Below are 12,979 nucleotides of genomic sequence, written 5' to 3'. Positions count from 1 at the left end.
CACAGCGCAATTCAAACATACAGTCTCACAATCTAAAAACGAAACACAACATGCACCTCGTTCACAAGCAAAGTCACCTTGTTGTGTGTGATGGACCTACCTGGATGCCAGTCTGGACAGCCATGACTGCAATCACACAAGAGTCACTTCTTTCATTCTGTGGAAGGAAACAGAGACAAATTGATTAAAATAGATTATATAAAATTGCGTTTCTGTCACTTTGTTGCCGAGGTGTCATTTCATCACACAGGATTTAACATGTTTGACAAGCTTTTCACAGCAGTGGCTGAGGTGAAAAGAATTAAAGAAAAAGATTTATGCTTACTATTAAATGTATAGTTTCAATTTTAATCACTTTTACTATCATTTTTTCATTGTTTGACAAAAATTGCCAAAATGTAATTACCCTCAGTCAAAAGTAATTTCTATGAATTTCGTTTTTCAACTAGCAAAGATAGTACAATTCAATAGAACATCAAAGAGCATAAAATCCCTCATGTCACAGACCTCGGCCAGCAATAATTTGGTCTCTTTAGTCAATTTAAATCAGTCAGTGTGAATGCTGATTAAGGCTTTGATTGACTGACCAATTATGCTGATTAATTACTTAATAAATGGCATGCAAAGGCTTGTTGGTTTTTTTTTCCTGGTGTAAAAAAAAAAAAAAAAATCAATGTTGTGAATGTCTAGTCTGGCAAAATAACAAAACCACAAGAGTCATTATTTATATTTATTAACAATAATATGGTCAAAGATTGTGGACATATAATTGGGTCCAGCAGCTTTTCTGTATGCAACTCAATAAATCATCCAGCCCCATACAGGAGCCTCCTTCCTCTAGGGAAAAACACACCAAACCCTCTGAATGACCCCCAAGCTTAACTGGATCCACACAGCTACTTTTAAGTTTCATTCAGGACAATTCATTTAGTCTATCAGTCTCTCAAACAAATTTCAGACATGAGGCTTTTTTATCTAAACAACTTCTTTAAAGTCACTGTATGAGCGTGCAAGTAAAAATATTCTAGTAGAACTCCCTTGTGAATCAGCTGCTGAATACTATATAGGAGCATGTCCTGAGATAGAGTAAAGAAAATTACAGATTTTTAACCCTTAAATACCTAGTACTACTTTTGTAGTGGTTTCCAAATGAATTTTTCGCCACATCTATCCTTTTGTCAGCATGTATAATTTCATCCTCCGCATCTTTTAGTGAAAATCAAGTACTTTCCTATATTGAAGTTACTGATCATGTAGATGTTCATAAAAATCAGTAAATTCAAAAGGTTAGGAACAGAGAAAACAGAATGATTTTTTTTTCAACAAAATATATCATTTTGAGTGTAAAAACAAACATCTACTACAATGTCATTTGTCAAACTACATGGGTTTTATTGGTGAATCAATGCTGCACATGACAGTGTTTCTATGTTCACGACGGAGCCTCTGAAAAACCAAATGGGTCATATTTGATGTTGCTGAAAAGCTGAGAAACTGCATTTTATCTAAGTTATTTATATGTATAGATAGGATTAGTGGTTCCAAAGCTATCAAACATTTTATATCAGTAGATGCTTTTAATCACAGGCGGTTGTTTAGGTCCTTGGGGGTTAAAGTGGGTAAAAGCCAGAAGCAGAAACTCAGGATGCGGAGAACAGCCCACTGGGTAAAAAGCTGCAAGGATGTTGTTATAACTAGACAAAGTGAGTTTTAGTACATCAGACTTTCTCACGAGGAAGTGATGAGGTTAGTCGGAGTGCTCCTCTCTGCCCTTTCCCACACAGGATGTGAAGGATTACCCTCAACTGTCCCCAGTGGGGTGTGTGCATGTGTGTGTGTGTGTGTGTGTGTGTATGTGTTTGACAAAGAGAGGTGGAGGGTGGAGGGGAAAGCAATCACAAGCATGTAGATCCTAATAACACTGATAATTTGGTCAACACAGCTGAGGCAATAGTCTCCCTCCTGCCACCATCCCCCTTCATGCTCAGCAGACGCACAAATATTGCCTCAAACACACACAATAACTCTACACAAAATGCCTACGAGAAAGTTCTACACTGCAGCACTTGTATATTCTACTGATTTACACCGATGCCACATGCACAGAGTGACGAAACTGACATGACGAACACAAAAACACCTGCATTTTATCTGCAAATACCTCCGTAACCAGACACAAAATTCACATCTGCAGCTGTTCAAAGAACGCTGCGTCCAGTCAGCTGACGCCAAACCTGCAGCTCAAAGGAGAAGATGCAAGTCAGCAGGTAAAAACAGGACGGGACAGGAAGGAGGACAACACTAGGTGGCTTACCTAAGAGAAAAGAAAAAACAGTGCGGTGTCAGACCAAGAAAATGCATCACACAACTCTGCTGAGCCTCAAGGGATCATCCTTATGACCGCTATCAGTGCTGAGCTGAAACCCTCCCGATTTGCTCAGCACTTCCGAGCCAGAGCGACTCCTGCTTCTGTGGTTCCACGAGTGAGCGGGGAGGGAGAGGCAGCCAGTGTGACAGGGAGGGAGGATGGATGGGAGGAGGAGGTGCAAAAGGAGAGCCCTGACTAATGAAGTGGCTACGCTTCGCTAAGCCCTGACCGCCCCCTGATCCCCCCCCTCTTACAATCCTGTCACGGTGGGACCCTCTCACAAAGCCTCTATTGTTTTGTTAGCTTGCCACCCTCCCCACCATACACACACTCCTTCTCATCTCCAAGCCAGCAGGCAAACCAGGAACTCCCCAACCAGAGCGCAACGGAATGGAATGGGATGGGATCGAAGTGGTGGCGTAGAGGGGGTTACGTCTACTTCCTTTTCATTCCCAAGCTCCCCCTCAATCCTCCAGAGCTCTCCCTCAAACTCCAAAAGCAGCACTCAGCAGAAAGTTTGAGGTGGGAAGCAGGAAAACAATAAGAGGGGGGCCTCTTGCTCTGGTGCTTTGATTGCTGTAGATGAGAAAGGTGCATCTGCATCTGTGCGGAAAATATTCTTACAAAACTGCCCTGAGGAAACGGTGTCCAAAACAGCAGAGAACAAAATATGACGTCATCTCATCCAATCAGATGAACAGATGTTTGTTGTTCGCAGCTGTTTCAACCAGCTTTGCTTTAATGACGACACGATCCCATGACTGAAACTCCACTCTAACGAGGCAAAGACCTTAATTTAACTTCAAATGCATATTGTCATTTTCACTTTTGGTTGCGGAAAACCTGGCAAACTCTCCAAACACACATTATCAGTGGATCAAACCACTGAAATAAGGACATGAAATTGCACAATATCCTCACTTTTCAAGCATAAACATGACTCCTGATTTGATTGAAGATTTTAGAATTATCACCGACTGATCAGGAAAGCATGGAATGCGTGTTTTGAGTTATCCAAGCCAAGTCAGAAAGGATTTTTTGAGAACACCATTTAAAAACTGTCGACAGAAAGACGACATTTCAGATTTTAGGAAGAATGGCTCTGCCTCTTTCACAGCACACAGACGTTCATCAAGGGTCGCACTCAACAGCGTAGCACAAAGGGCAAATCTTTGGCTGTAGACCCAGCTGTGTGCATCTGGGGCCCCGGCAGAGCCTGAGAGCGTGACTCCCTACAGCGACCAAAGGCACCCACACACACTGTCAAATGTCAAGCACGGAGGAGGGTGAAAGAACTGAAGCCAAAAAGAGGCAGCAAAGACAAAACATGTTCTATAGTGGCGCTGAACTTGGGAGTGGCTGTGGAAAGGCCATGGCCTGACACTGCGACACTGAGCACTACCACGCACATTCCCAAACGGTCAGAGGCAAAAAATGTCCAATAATGCTGCCCTCTTCTGCCATCCTTCTGTGGCATGATGTTTCCCTCATTGCCTCCCAGCTTCTGTCAACAAACAGCATTTCATGTCCTGAAAACCTGGCAGTTTTTGAGATTATGTTCTTAGATTTCCTTGGGAAAAATAGCTTTGTGGATCACCTTGCATTGGTCTTTTGTCATGCTCATGAATGCAAACAAGCTGTACTTCATTTGAACAATGTTAATTCTGGCACTACTGCAAAAGCTTTGTTTAAAGTGAACTGTGGGAATTTCCAAGTTTGTAAGAATTTCAGTTCACCACGATGTTTGTTCACATTTGCTACTTTCCACAGGTTTACAAAGCATTAGCTTTCATTCCGGAACACATTTTAGGGATCTGTGTATTTCTAAAGTTGTACTGAGTAAGGATCAAGTCAGTAAATGAGGCACAAAAAACGTGGTACACAAAGGACCCTGGTCAGGTTTGGGTTACCTAACCTGTATTTCTTGTTGCGAATCAAATAAAATCTTTGTTTCAGGTTTTATTGCTCGAGGAAAACTACTATTTTAGTCAACCTTCACGTGATGACACCACAAAAGGTAAACGTTCCAAACACATATTAAATGACCCCTTAAACACAAGCTGATTTGAAGGGTTGTTTTACACTAAAGCTTCATTAGTATCAACTGAAGTAAAGTGCCAGAGCTAATTCAACTAACTTTCTCTATTGAGAGTCCCATTTTCTCCTTTCGGTGCTCAGTAAACAGTTTCCTCCTAGGAAAAGGTGGTGAATAAATTACTGGAACTGCTTTTGTTTGTGTATAAATGAGGGGTATAATAGATTTTGAGTCTATTAAAGGAAAGAGATCTAGTCCGAGCTTCCTTTAGCCTGAGCTAAACATACTGTAGATGTGTGTCTGTGTTTTGCTGAGGGTGGGGGTGAGACATCTGTCTGTATGTTCTCCACGCAGGTCGCCTCTATCTCGTTGCTGCCGGTAATCATTTAAGAGGATCAGGGCTATTCCAGACAGCAGAGCGCATCCACTTCACCGACGCTCCGTCATCACAACACACAGCACGTGTCACAAGCATGCAGCCAGCGGCACTCTAATAGTACATGCGAGCACCCGTGCATAAGTGCAAAAAAGAAATGAGAACGCATTATATAATGAGTAAAAAGTAGAATGTTCAGGCTGTCCTTTTGATTTTCCACTATATGGTTTTGTGTGTCGCACCTAAAATTAGGAACAATTAAAAAAAAAAAAAAAAAAAACAACCACATATGCATCACAGACGATGTTTGATATACCTCTTTAAAAAAACTAAAGGATCTTGAGGTGTTTCTGTGGAGCTTTTCAAAAAAATATGCTTCATTTCATTATTTAATTCCCTATATTTTAGCATCATTACAGTGTCCCCCTCCCCAGTTTTCATCTTACTGCATATGTGACAACTGCAAACTTAAGTATGCGTCCTGCAGGATACAGTCTCGTTAGAGGTTTTTCATGACCTATTTTTAGGCATTTATAGACAATTTGGACAAAGAGAACAGGGTGAGAAGTGTCTGTGTGTTTTCTCCCAGTACCCGTGGTGTGAAGTGGCTGCAGGCCAGCACATAACGCCAGCGAACCTCCTGTGCCTTTCCCTTTCCCCGCGGTCCAAAAGGGCTCGACTGGGCCCAAGTTCCCCCCAGAGAATACCAACTCCTCCTCTATTAAACTCCTTCCTGCTGAGCCCTTTGTGTCTGGACTTAATTACTCTGTCGGAGGAGCATTTCATTTAGAGCTTGGCCTCCTTCCTTCATTACAGATGGGGCCCGGCTGCACTGTGTTCAGACGGAGATTCATTCAGTGCAGGAGAATGAAAAAAGTAAATATACGTCAGCGGGCTGTTGACGAAGTGAGCCCTACATCTTTAATAAAACTTCAGTTCCAAAAGCAGTTCACCTCCCCCTGGGCCTGTACAAGCTTGCATATCATTGTTTGCCATGACAAAAAGACTACCTCTCTTTCAAGTCAGATTATAACATTTCTTAGCCTTCATCCTCTTGTCCTTGTTGGAGGGGTCTTCCCTCAGAGGTGAGACATTGTGAGTAAAGCCCATCTTAAAGGCTTGAATGAGTGGGAGCCACCTGCCAATCCCATTTTGATTTATTGATGCTAATCCACAGCTCACTACACGCCACTGGGTCAGTTCCAGGCTTTCAAAGCCCCCCAATGCTGACTAAGGATCAGCCTTACCACCCTGCTTCACATAACCTTGACCACCAATGACTCGATGTGAGCTGATTCCAGGTCAGTATAAATGTTCCTGGGTCTGCAGCACATCGCCTGGTGCATGTGACAACCAAAAACATGGTCCTTGGAGTCAAAGCTTTCCACAAACAGAAGGTACAATCAGGCATGTATCTACGTAAAACATCTTAGTCAAATGCTGATAGCAAGTGTTTTCTTACCTCATGTACAATTTTAGCTGTTTACAGTCAGGAAAACATGGGATTGATAGTAAAGTCAGGTGACACATATGTACTACTTTATTTCAAATCAGAGATCATTTTATTTCCATACGTTTAGAAACTTTCTCAGACTTCTGAATGAAATTGTGACCTCAATTCGATAAGATGCAGTCTGAAAACTATATAATGTAGTTCTGTAAAGCATGGTCCTTCCTTTTAAACACTTTAATTTCCAGAATCCTCCTCCTCCTTTTAAAGTGCCCTCTCCAAATAACACCAGCAGTCATTTAGCTGAGTCAGTCAGCGGTGTCCAACACAGGGTTCTTTAGTCTGCACCGGGTCTGGCATAACAATTCAGAGCCGTTGGTGCCAACGTCACACACACATATACATACAAGAGGCCAACGAACGGCAATGACATCATTTCTTCAGTCTGAGTGCAGGCGTCCAACAGGCTGCCAGTTGAAAAACTCAAAGCACAACACCAAACTGACCGTTGATCTACTCTGTGCCACTCCTGCTTTAAAGACGTTTGAGAGTTTCTAATGAACAAAAGTGCAAGCTCCTTGATTGTTAACACTTTACAAAAAACTACACAGTGATAGAGTTCTGCTGCCTTGTCATATCTATATGCTATCAAAGATTTTAGGTATAAACAACACTGTCTAAGCAGGTTGTGTTGCCGTGTAACAGGCTTTATCAGGGTCAGTTTAGATAAGCCTGTAAAGCACAAACATCCCACTCGCCCCTTCCCCACTCACTCCTCAAAGAAGGTCAGGACAAGGAGACAGCAGAAGGTCAAGAGGTCACCTGGCTCACTCTAATTAGCCATGTTCGTTTGTAACATAATAATCTTAGTATTGTGAGTGTTTAGGGGAGGAGGGTTTAAAACTGGGCACCTTTCACCTTAATCAGCCTCTGTGATGTTAAGACGCAATGGGTAAAACCTGTCCTCCATAAGGGTCCTCAGTGAGCTAAATACTTGAGCTGTAAAGACTTGGTCTTTCAATCTGCAGCTATAACTTGAGGGGTCTGTTGTGTAGCCTCGGACAACAGTTGACCTTTATTCTTCAGTTCACTGTTAGATAAGTTGAGTTCAGTTAGTTCAGTGAGTGCAACTTTATGTTGATCCAACACAAGAGATTCTTTTCACTTTAACTAAGAAAAAAAAATCATGTAAGCTCCACTCTGCAGTTACAAATGCAACCCCGTCAACACACTTATACATACAAACCCACACTTCAAGGCCCCTCCCCTCTTCCCCTCCTGAAAGCCATATCCCAAATAAATGAAGGGTAATCCAAGATTTCATTATCATCTCCATTGTGTCCACATGCAGCATCGTAGCCCATATGTGCCCACATGCATTTTTAACTCATTAAGCTCCTTTGTCTCATCTGTGCGTTAGCCTCTATATTAACTTCTTTTCAGGGCATTGGCAGGTCCAAAACACAAGGCCTGATGCCAGAGATCAAGCAGATGGTGATTATGAAGATAGATGAATTGGGGTAGTGACTCATCTGTGTGTTCATTCACTGTGAGGTAGGCAGCGACAGTTTTGTATTTTTTATTGTCAATGATCAGCTGGTAGATCACAGTCTAAATTATTAACATTACACTAACACTTTATTTTAGTTTCAGTAGTTTGAGTCAATGGAAAATGTTCTTTTTCTTTAGGTGGCCCATGTGTAACAAACCATGGTTTGTATTTTTTTTTTTTTTTTTAATATACAAGTAAACTGTCATCTTGCCCAACAACACCTGTGTATTTGTACAACATTTTTCAGTATGTTTGATTCTTAATCTGCATAACTTCTGATTTCTTTACTACTTGGTAGCCTAGCTCGCAGGATATGCTCTTAAGTAATAAAAGGAGCTATATAATCCAACCATCTACCAAATTCTTCCTTTGGCCATCTTGAAGTCACCCTCATTTGATGAAATAACACCAACTTCTGAGCTGCAAATTGCACTCTGTGAATGGCAAGTTTGCAAAAGGTAACGTTTTTTTATGCTGTGTTCCTTTGAAAAGATTAATCCTTTTAATATCATGACACCCTTGCTCATGTGTGAATTCCACTACAACAATTTCTCAACAACATTTTAAAAATACACTGTTACCACCCAAGACAAAGGTGATTTGTTTAAAGAGGTACAAAGTAGCCAGACAACCCAGACAGTCTAGTACGTCTATTCCAGAAAAATACTGGACGGTGCTGAACCTCTCCAGGACAATGCAGAGACAACAAAGTGTGGAAATTGGTCTGACTGCATGGGACTACCTACTTGATGCTAACTGCTTACATGATTTGCATTACTATAAACTATAAGCAAAATTTTGGCATGATACTAACCTAACTGAGGAACTATTACCTTACATGGTAAACTGTTGTCTAAAATGTTGTCCAGCAGACACATTCACCACCAAGTGAACAAATATCAGCCCTTTTTTCACCTGCTTTGGTTGCGACAGACTAGGGAAATTTCTGGCAAGACCACCAAGAACAAAATTATGAAAAATCTCAACGTTTAATCTATGATATACTTAAAAGAAAAGTTTCAAACACTTAAATCTATCAGTCATATATAGTCTGCTGAGTGTTTATTTGATGGAGTAGAGCAGGGGTGGCCAACTCTGGTCCTAGAGAGCCACAATCCTGCATGTTTCAGACGTTTCCCTCTTCCAGCACACCTGACGGTCATTATCAGGCTTCTGCAGCGCTTAATGAGAGGCTTATCATTTTGAATCAGGTGTGTTGGAAGAGGGATACATCTAAAACACACAGGATCGTGGTTCTCCAGGACCAGGGTTGGCCACCCCTGGAGTAGAGGATGCACATTAACCTGATGACACAGACTCTAATTTCAATGCTATTTGACACAAGTCTGAACAGCTGAGCAGTGGGGAGGTCAAGGCCCATCAGCTGATTAGTGTTGAGATCAAACATTGCTGCTCATGGTGTTGATTGTACAGAACACTACACATAAGTTTTCGTATTGTATTTATGGATAGTCTATGTGAATGAATAATACCGAATATACCCGTGCTCATTCATGAGTCATGCGATACATTTACATCATATTATATGTAATGAAATAAAGGTAAAATCTAGTCAAATGTTCCCTAAACAGTAGAAACAAACTGACCTTTCTGTTGCCAAGAACAAAAACAAATATCACTACAGATTTCTCATTGAGGTCTGAGGGTCTGTTGTCACACTCTTTGCAGGAAGCACCTGCCAGGCCCTTACTTCATCCTTTTCCTTTAACAGGAAACCAGAACTGGCACATGCATTAAACTTCATATTAATGTCTCACACCTAATTGTCTTGGCACAATAGGTACCTCAGCAGGATAAAGAGAGCATGCTTTGATCCAAAAACACAACACAGCAGCATGTGTACCTACTGTTTTTCACAACTTAAGCCCTTTTAGTGTCTTGCTTCTTCATAGACTTGAAAACAGCTGATGCTATCTGCCTGTGCAGCTTCACAATATTTAATATCCATCACCTCACCTGCAGCTTCCTCCAGGGTATTAGTTTTGCACCAGTAAACTACTGATCCTCTTACCTAGTTATTGACCTGCCAATCAAGGTGTTATAGACTACTGTACTGTATATGTGTTGTTGTTTCACACTCAATACAAGCATGCAGAGACCTGTCCAAGTCAATTACATGCAATTATGTAACAGACAAATCTATAACGAGCAGGGTGTAAATTGGCTTAAACTACAGCCTTAAAAGTGACACTTGAATATGGCTTATTGCAAAAGGGAAAAGTGCATCATTTACTTATAATAAACACAATCATAGATTTTAGGGGGGAAAATGAATGGTACAATACAGACATTAATATAGTAACTTTAAGGTAAGAATCTGAGACACTTTGAATGATAAGAGAAACTTGGGGGGAAAGCATCCTTCGTTGGTGTTGTTAACTTGACAAAACTTTTAGGAAACACTGAGACACAACCTAACGGTGTTTCAGTGTTTTCGCTCAGAGCCGATGTGAACCACAGGAGCGTCCACGCGGCTCCCTCATGGATTTTTGAGAAAAACATGAGGAAAACCTCCCCAAAAACTCTCTGCTCATCTTTTTCTCATTATTCCGCTTTAAAATTGTATAAGTTTCACACTTACCAGAAGCGCTTACAAGAGTATGTCCGTATGTGAAGCAGTGGGAGCGGTTGTTGTTCATTTAAAGTGTTTGTCCTGGAATATGTGCGGCTGGTATTCCAGTTATCAGACGGGTTACTCATATTCTCTGCTCTGGGTGTTTTTGTGGGCAGCGCTGTTCGAACCAGCCAATCACAGCACTTCTTCCGCAGTGGGGCGGGCCAACGGGCGCACCTGAGTGTCAGTTTACTGAAAAATGAAAACCCATTCACACAAACAGAGCAGGTGTGTCAAACTCATTTGAGTTTAAGCAATTACAACTCCAACCTTTTCTCTTCGTTTTCGTACAAAAAATATATATATAATCACAACTATGAACATGTGTTAGAACATGACATCTATCTATCTATCTATCTATCTATCTATCTATCTATCTATCTATCTATCTATCTATCTATCTATCTATCTATCTATCTATCTATCTATCTATCTATCTATCTATCTATCTATCTGTTATATTTAAAAACCCTTCAATAAGAGGTGTTTAGACTATTAGACACAGCATGTGTCTAATAGTGGTGAGTCTTTATTCTATTTTTTAACTTCCTGTATATGCTCCCATAAACTTCTCTTTAGTGGCAAAAATAAAGCTCTACAGTTCTACAGAAGCTTTAATTCATCCTTTTTCTTTTACAGATTTCATGTTTTGATCAGTTCTGCTCAAAGGTGTGGTGAATCTATATTTTCTGTCAGCTTGAACAATCCTAAAATCAATCATGTTCAAAAATTGTTGAATTGAAACACAAGAGCTGAGCTATCAGTTACTTATCACTGACATGAATATGCATCTCATTCATATTTAAGCTGAAATTTCGAACCAGCCAGAGTCTGGTTTTGACCAACTCTATATGTAAAGTGTCATGAGATAACTTTTGTTATGATTTGGCGCAATATAAATAAAATTTGATTGATTGATTTGTGTTTTCCTTCTACATTAATAAAATCAATGCTTTAAACTCATGAAGAAAAACAAAAGTTGGTGCACAAAAATTGTAGGAAATTGATGCTTAAAATTTCCAGATGTTAAAGGTATAGACCTTTGCTTGATTGTGGTTGTGAGACAAAATGACATGAAATGAAAAATAGAGTACCAAACACATTATTGATTGTCAAGGGGGAAAAAACTGTAGCACTCTAAAAGATAAATAAATGTTCACATGATCAGTTTGAAAAATTGGTGACCTATGCTGGGCTGCCTGTTGTTTGAGGGATGCCTAAACAATAGGTGACACCCCCACTTGACAGAGAAGTCCTACCACTGTCTCTCCCTCTGAACATCACCACAGCCATTAGGGAAACCCACACAAACACCAGCCTACTATGGTGAACAAAGCAGAGGATGTGTCATTTACAACCACTTATCTCCATTCAGGGCTGCCTCATCCGGTGAAGAGGGAGGACAGGTTTGTGTTGAGTTTCAGCCGCACCCTTACCATTGTGGAGTGAAACCATGGCAGCCAACAGTCCAAGCTTCTTCTTCTTCTTTTTTTTTGGTTATAAATACTTGAAGAAAAAGCCAGGCTTCCAGCTGCCGGCCCAGCCTCCCCACCAGCTGACCCTTTTAAGCTCCCTGAAAGTAGATATTGTTCTGTTGTTGCCAGCAAGGAAACAAATGCAACTACAGTACGTGACCAGTTATTTAAGAGACAGCCTTTCTGCAAAGAACATTAAGTAAAACTTAGTTCTCTGGTTTTTCAGATAGTGCAGAAATTATGAAGTGTATTGACTAACATTACCATGCTCTTCAACAACATTTATTTTATGTCTTAATATGAACTGGTTTATCTCAAAACAAATAAAAAATACCACTTACAAAATAAAAATTAACATAAAACATTATCATCTGCATTCTTTCATTTGTATTGTTGCACCTCTACTGAGTATTGCATTCCATACTCAGTTCCAGTTCACCTGTTTGGTTTTATAAACAATATGAAACATTATCTATTAAACACTGACATGTACTAAATATTATTGTTTTGGACCACACTAAATGATCTGATCAGCCTTTTATGGTGGATGTATCATAAGATGGAATAGGTTAGTGATGGATGCATTGTATTTAGGTGAGTTGATTCCTGCCTTCTGAAAACATTTGTATGGACTTGAGCCATGGCTAACGTTATTAGACACACATCAGGGTTTTCCGCAGTAACAGGAACCAGACTTTGATCACATTACTGACTACATTCACTGCTAAGTCAGATGTCAAGACCATGCATTAAAATAACAGACTACCTCTATGAAGATCCAAATCTATTCTGAATGTAGAGGCTCTATTTACGGGGCCAAATCAGGAGGAAAAAAGTTGCAGTAGATACTTTTATTTTGGGATAAGTTAGTGACACTGTTGCGTCCTCTACTCTATTCCACGTTCTGTCTAGATGTTGCTGTTTGTATAGTTAACAAGAATAAATGATATAAACTTTTTTGTTAGTATTGGTGTTCCATATTTTATGATCTGTATTTACAATGCAAAGACAACAGAGTCAAGGTGTAACAAGCATACCAAGCATGAATACAAAGGCTAACATAAAGAAAGTCTCTGGCACCACACCTC

General features: G+C 40.3%; 1 protein-coding gene across 3 annotated transcripts in view; it reads right to left on the bottom strand.

Annotated features, from left to right (window-relative positions):
• The window catches only part of gas2l3 (growth arrest-specific 2 like 3), a 28,463-nt gene extending 15,484 nt beyond the window's left edge, over positions 1–12,979 (bottom strand). Inside the window, exons 1-2 of one of the 3 annotated variants that reach the window (XM_030149391.1) lie at positions 12,972–12,979; positions 11,164–11,168 (exon numbers count right to left, since the gene is read on the bottom strand). Coding sequence is in view for 2 of the 3 variants with exons in the window: in XM_030149389.1 (XP_030005249.1) it covers positions 101–124 (24 nt within the window). In the remaining variant the exon portion in view is untranslated. Of the gene's footprint in view, positions 1–100; positions 158–2,314; positions 2,510–10,383; positions 10,521–11,163; positions 11,169–12,971 lie in introns of those variants that run through there. The other 2 variants (XM_030149389.1, XM_030149390.1) reach the window with 2 other exon arrangements.

Source organism: Sphaeramia orbicularis, chromosome 12 (assembly GCF_902148855.1).
Source record: "Sphaeramia orbicularis chromosome 12, fSphaOr1.1, whole genome shotgun sequence".
Taxonomy (NCBI): Eukaryota; Metazoa; Chordata; class Actinopteri; order Kurtiformes; family Apogonidae; genus Sphaeramia; species Sphaeramia orbicularis.
This window is presented reverse-complemented; position numbering and strand designations above follow the sequence as displayed.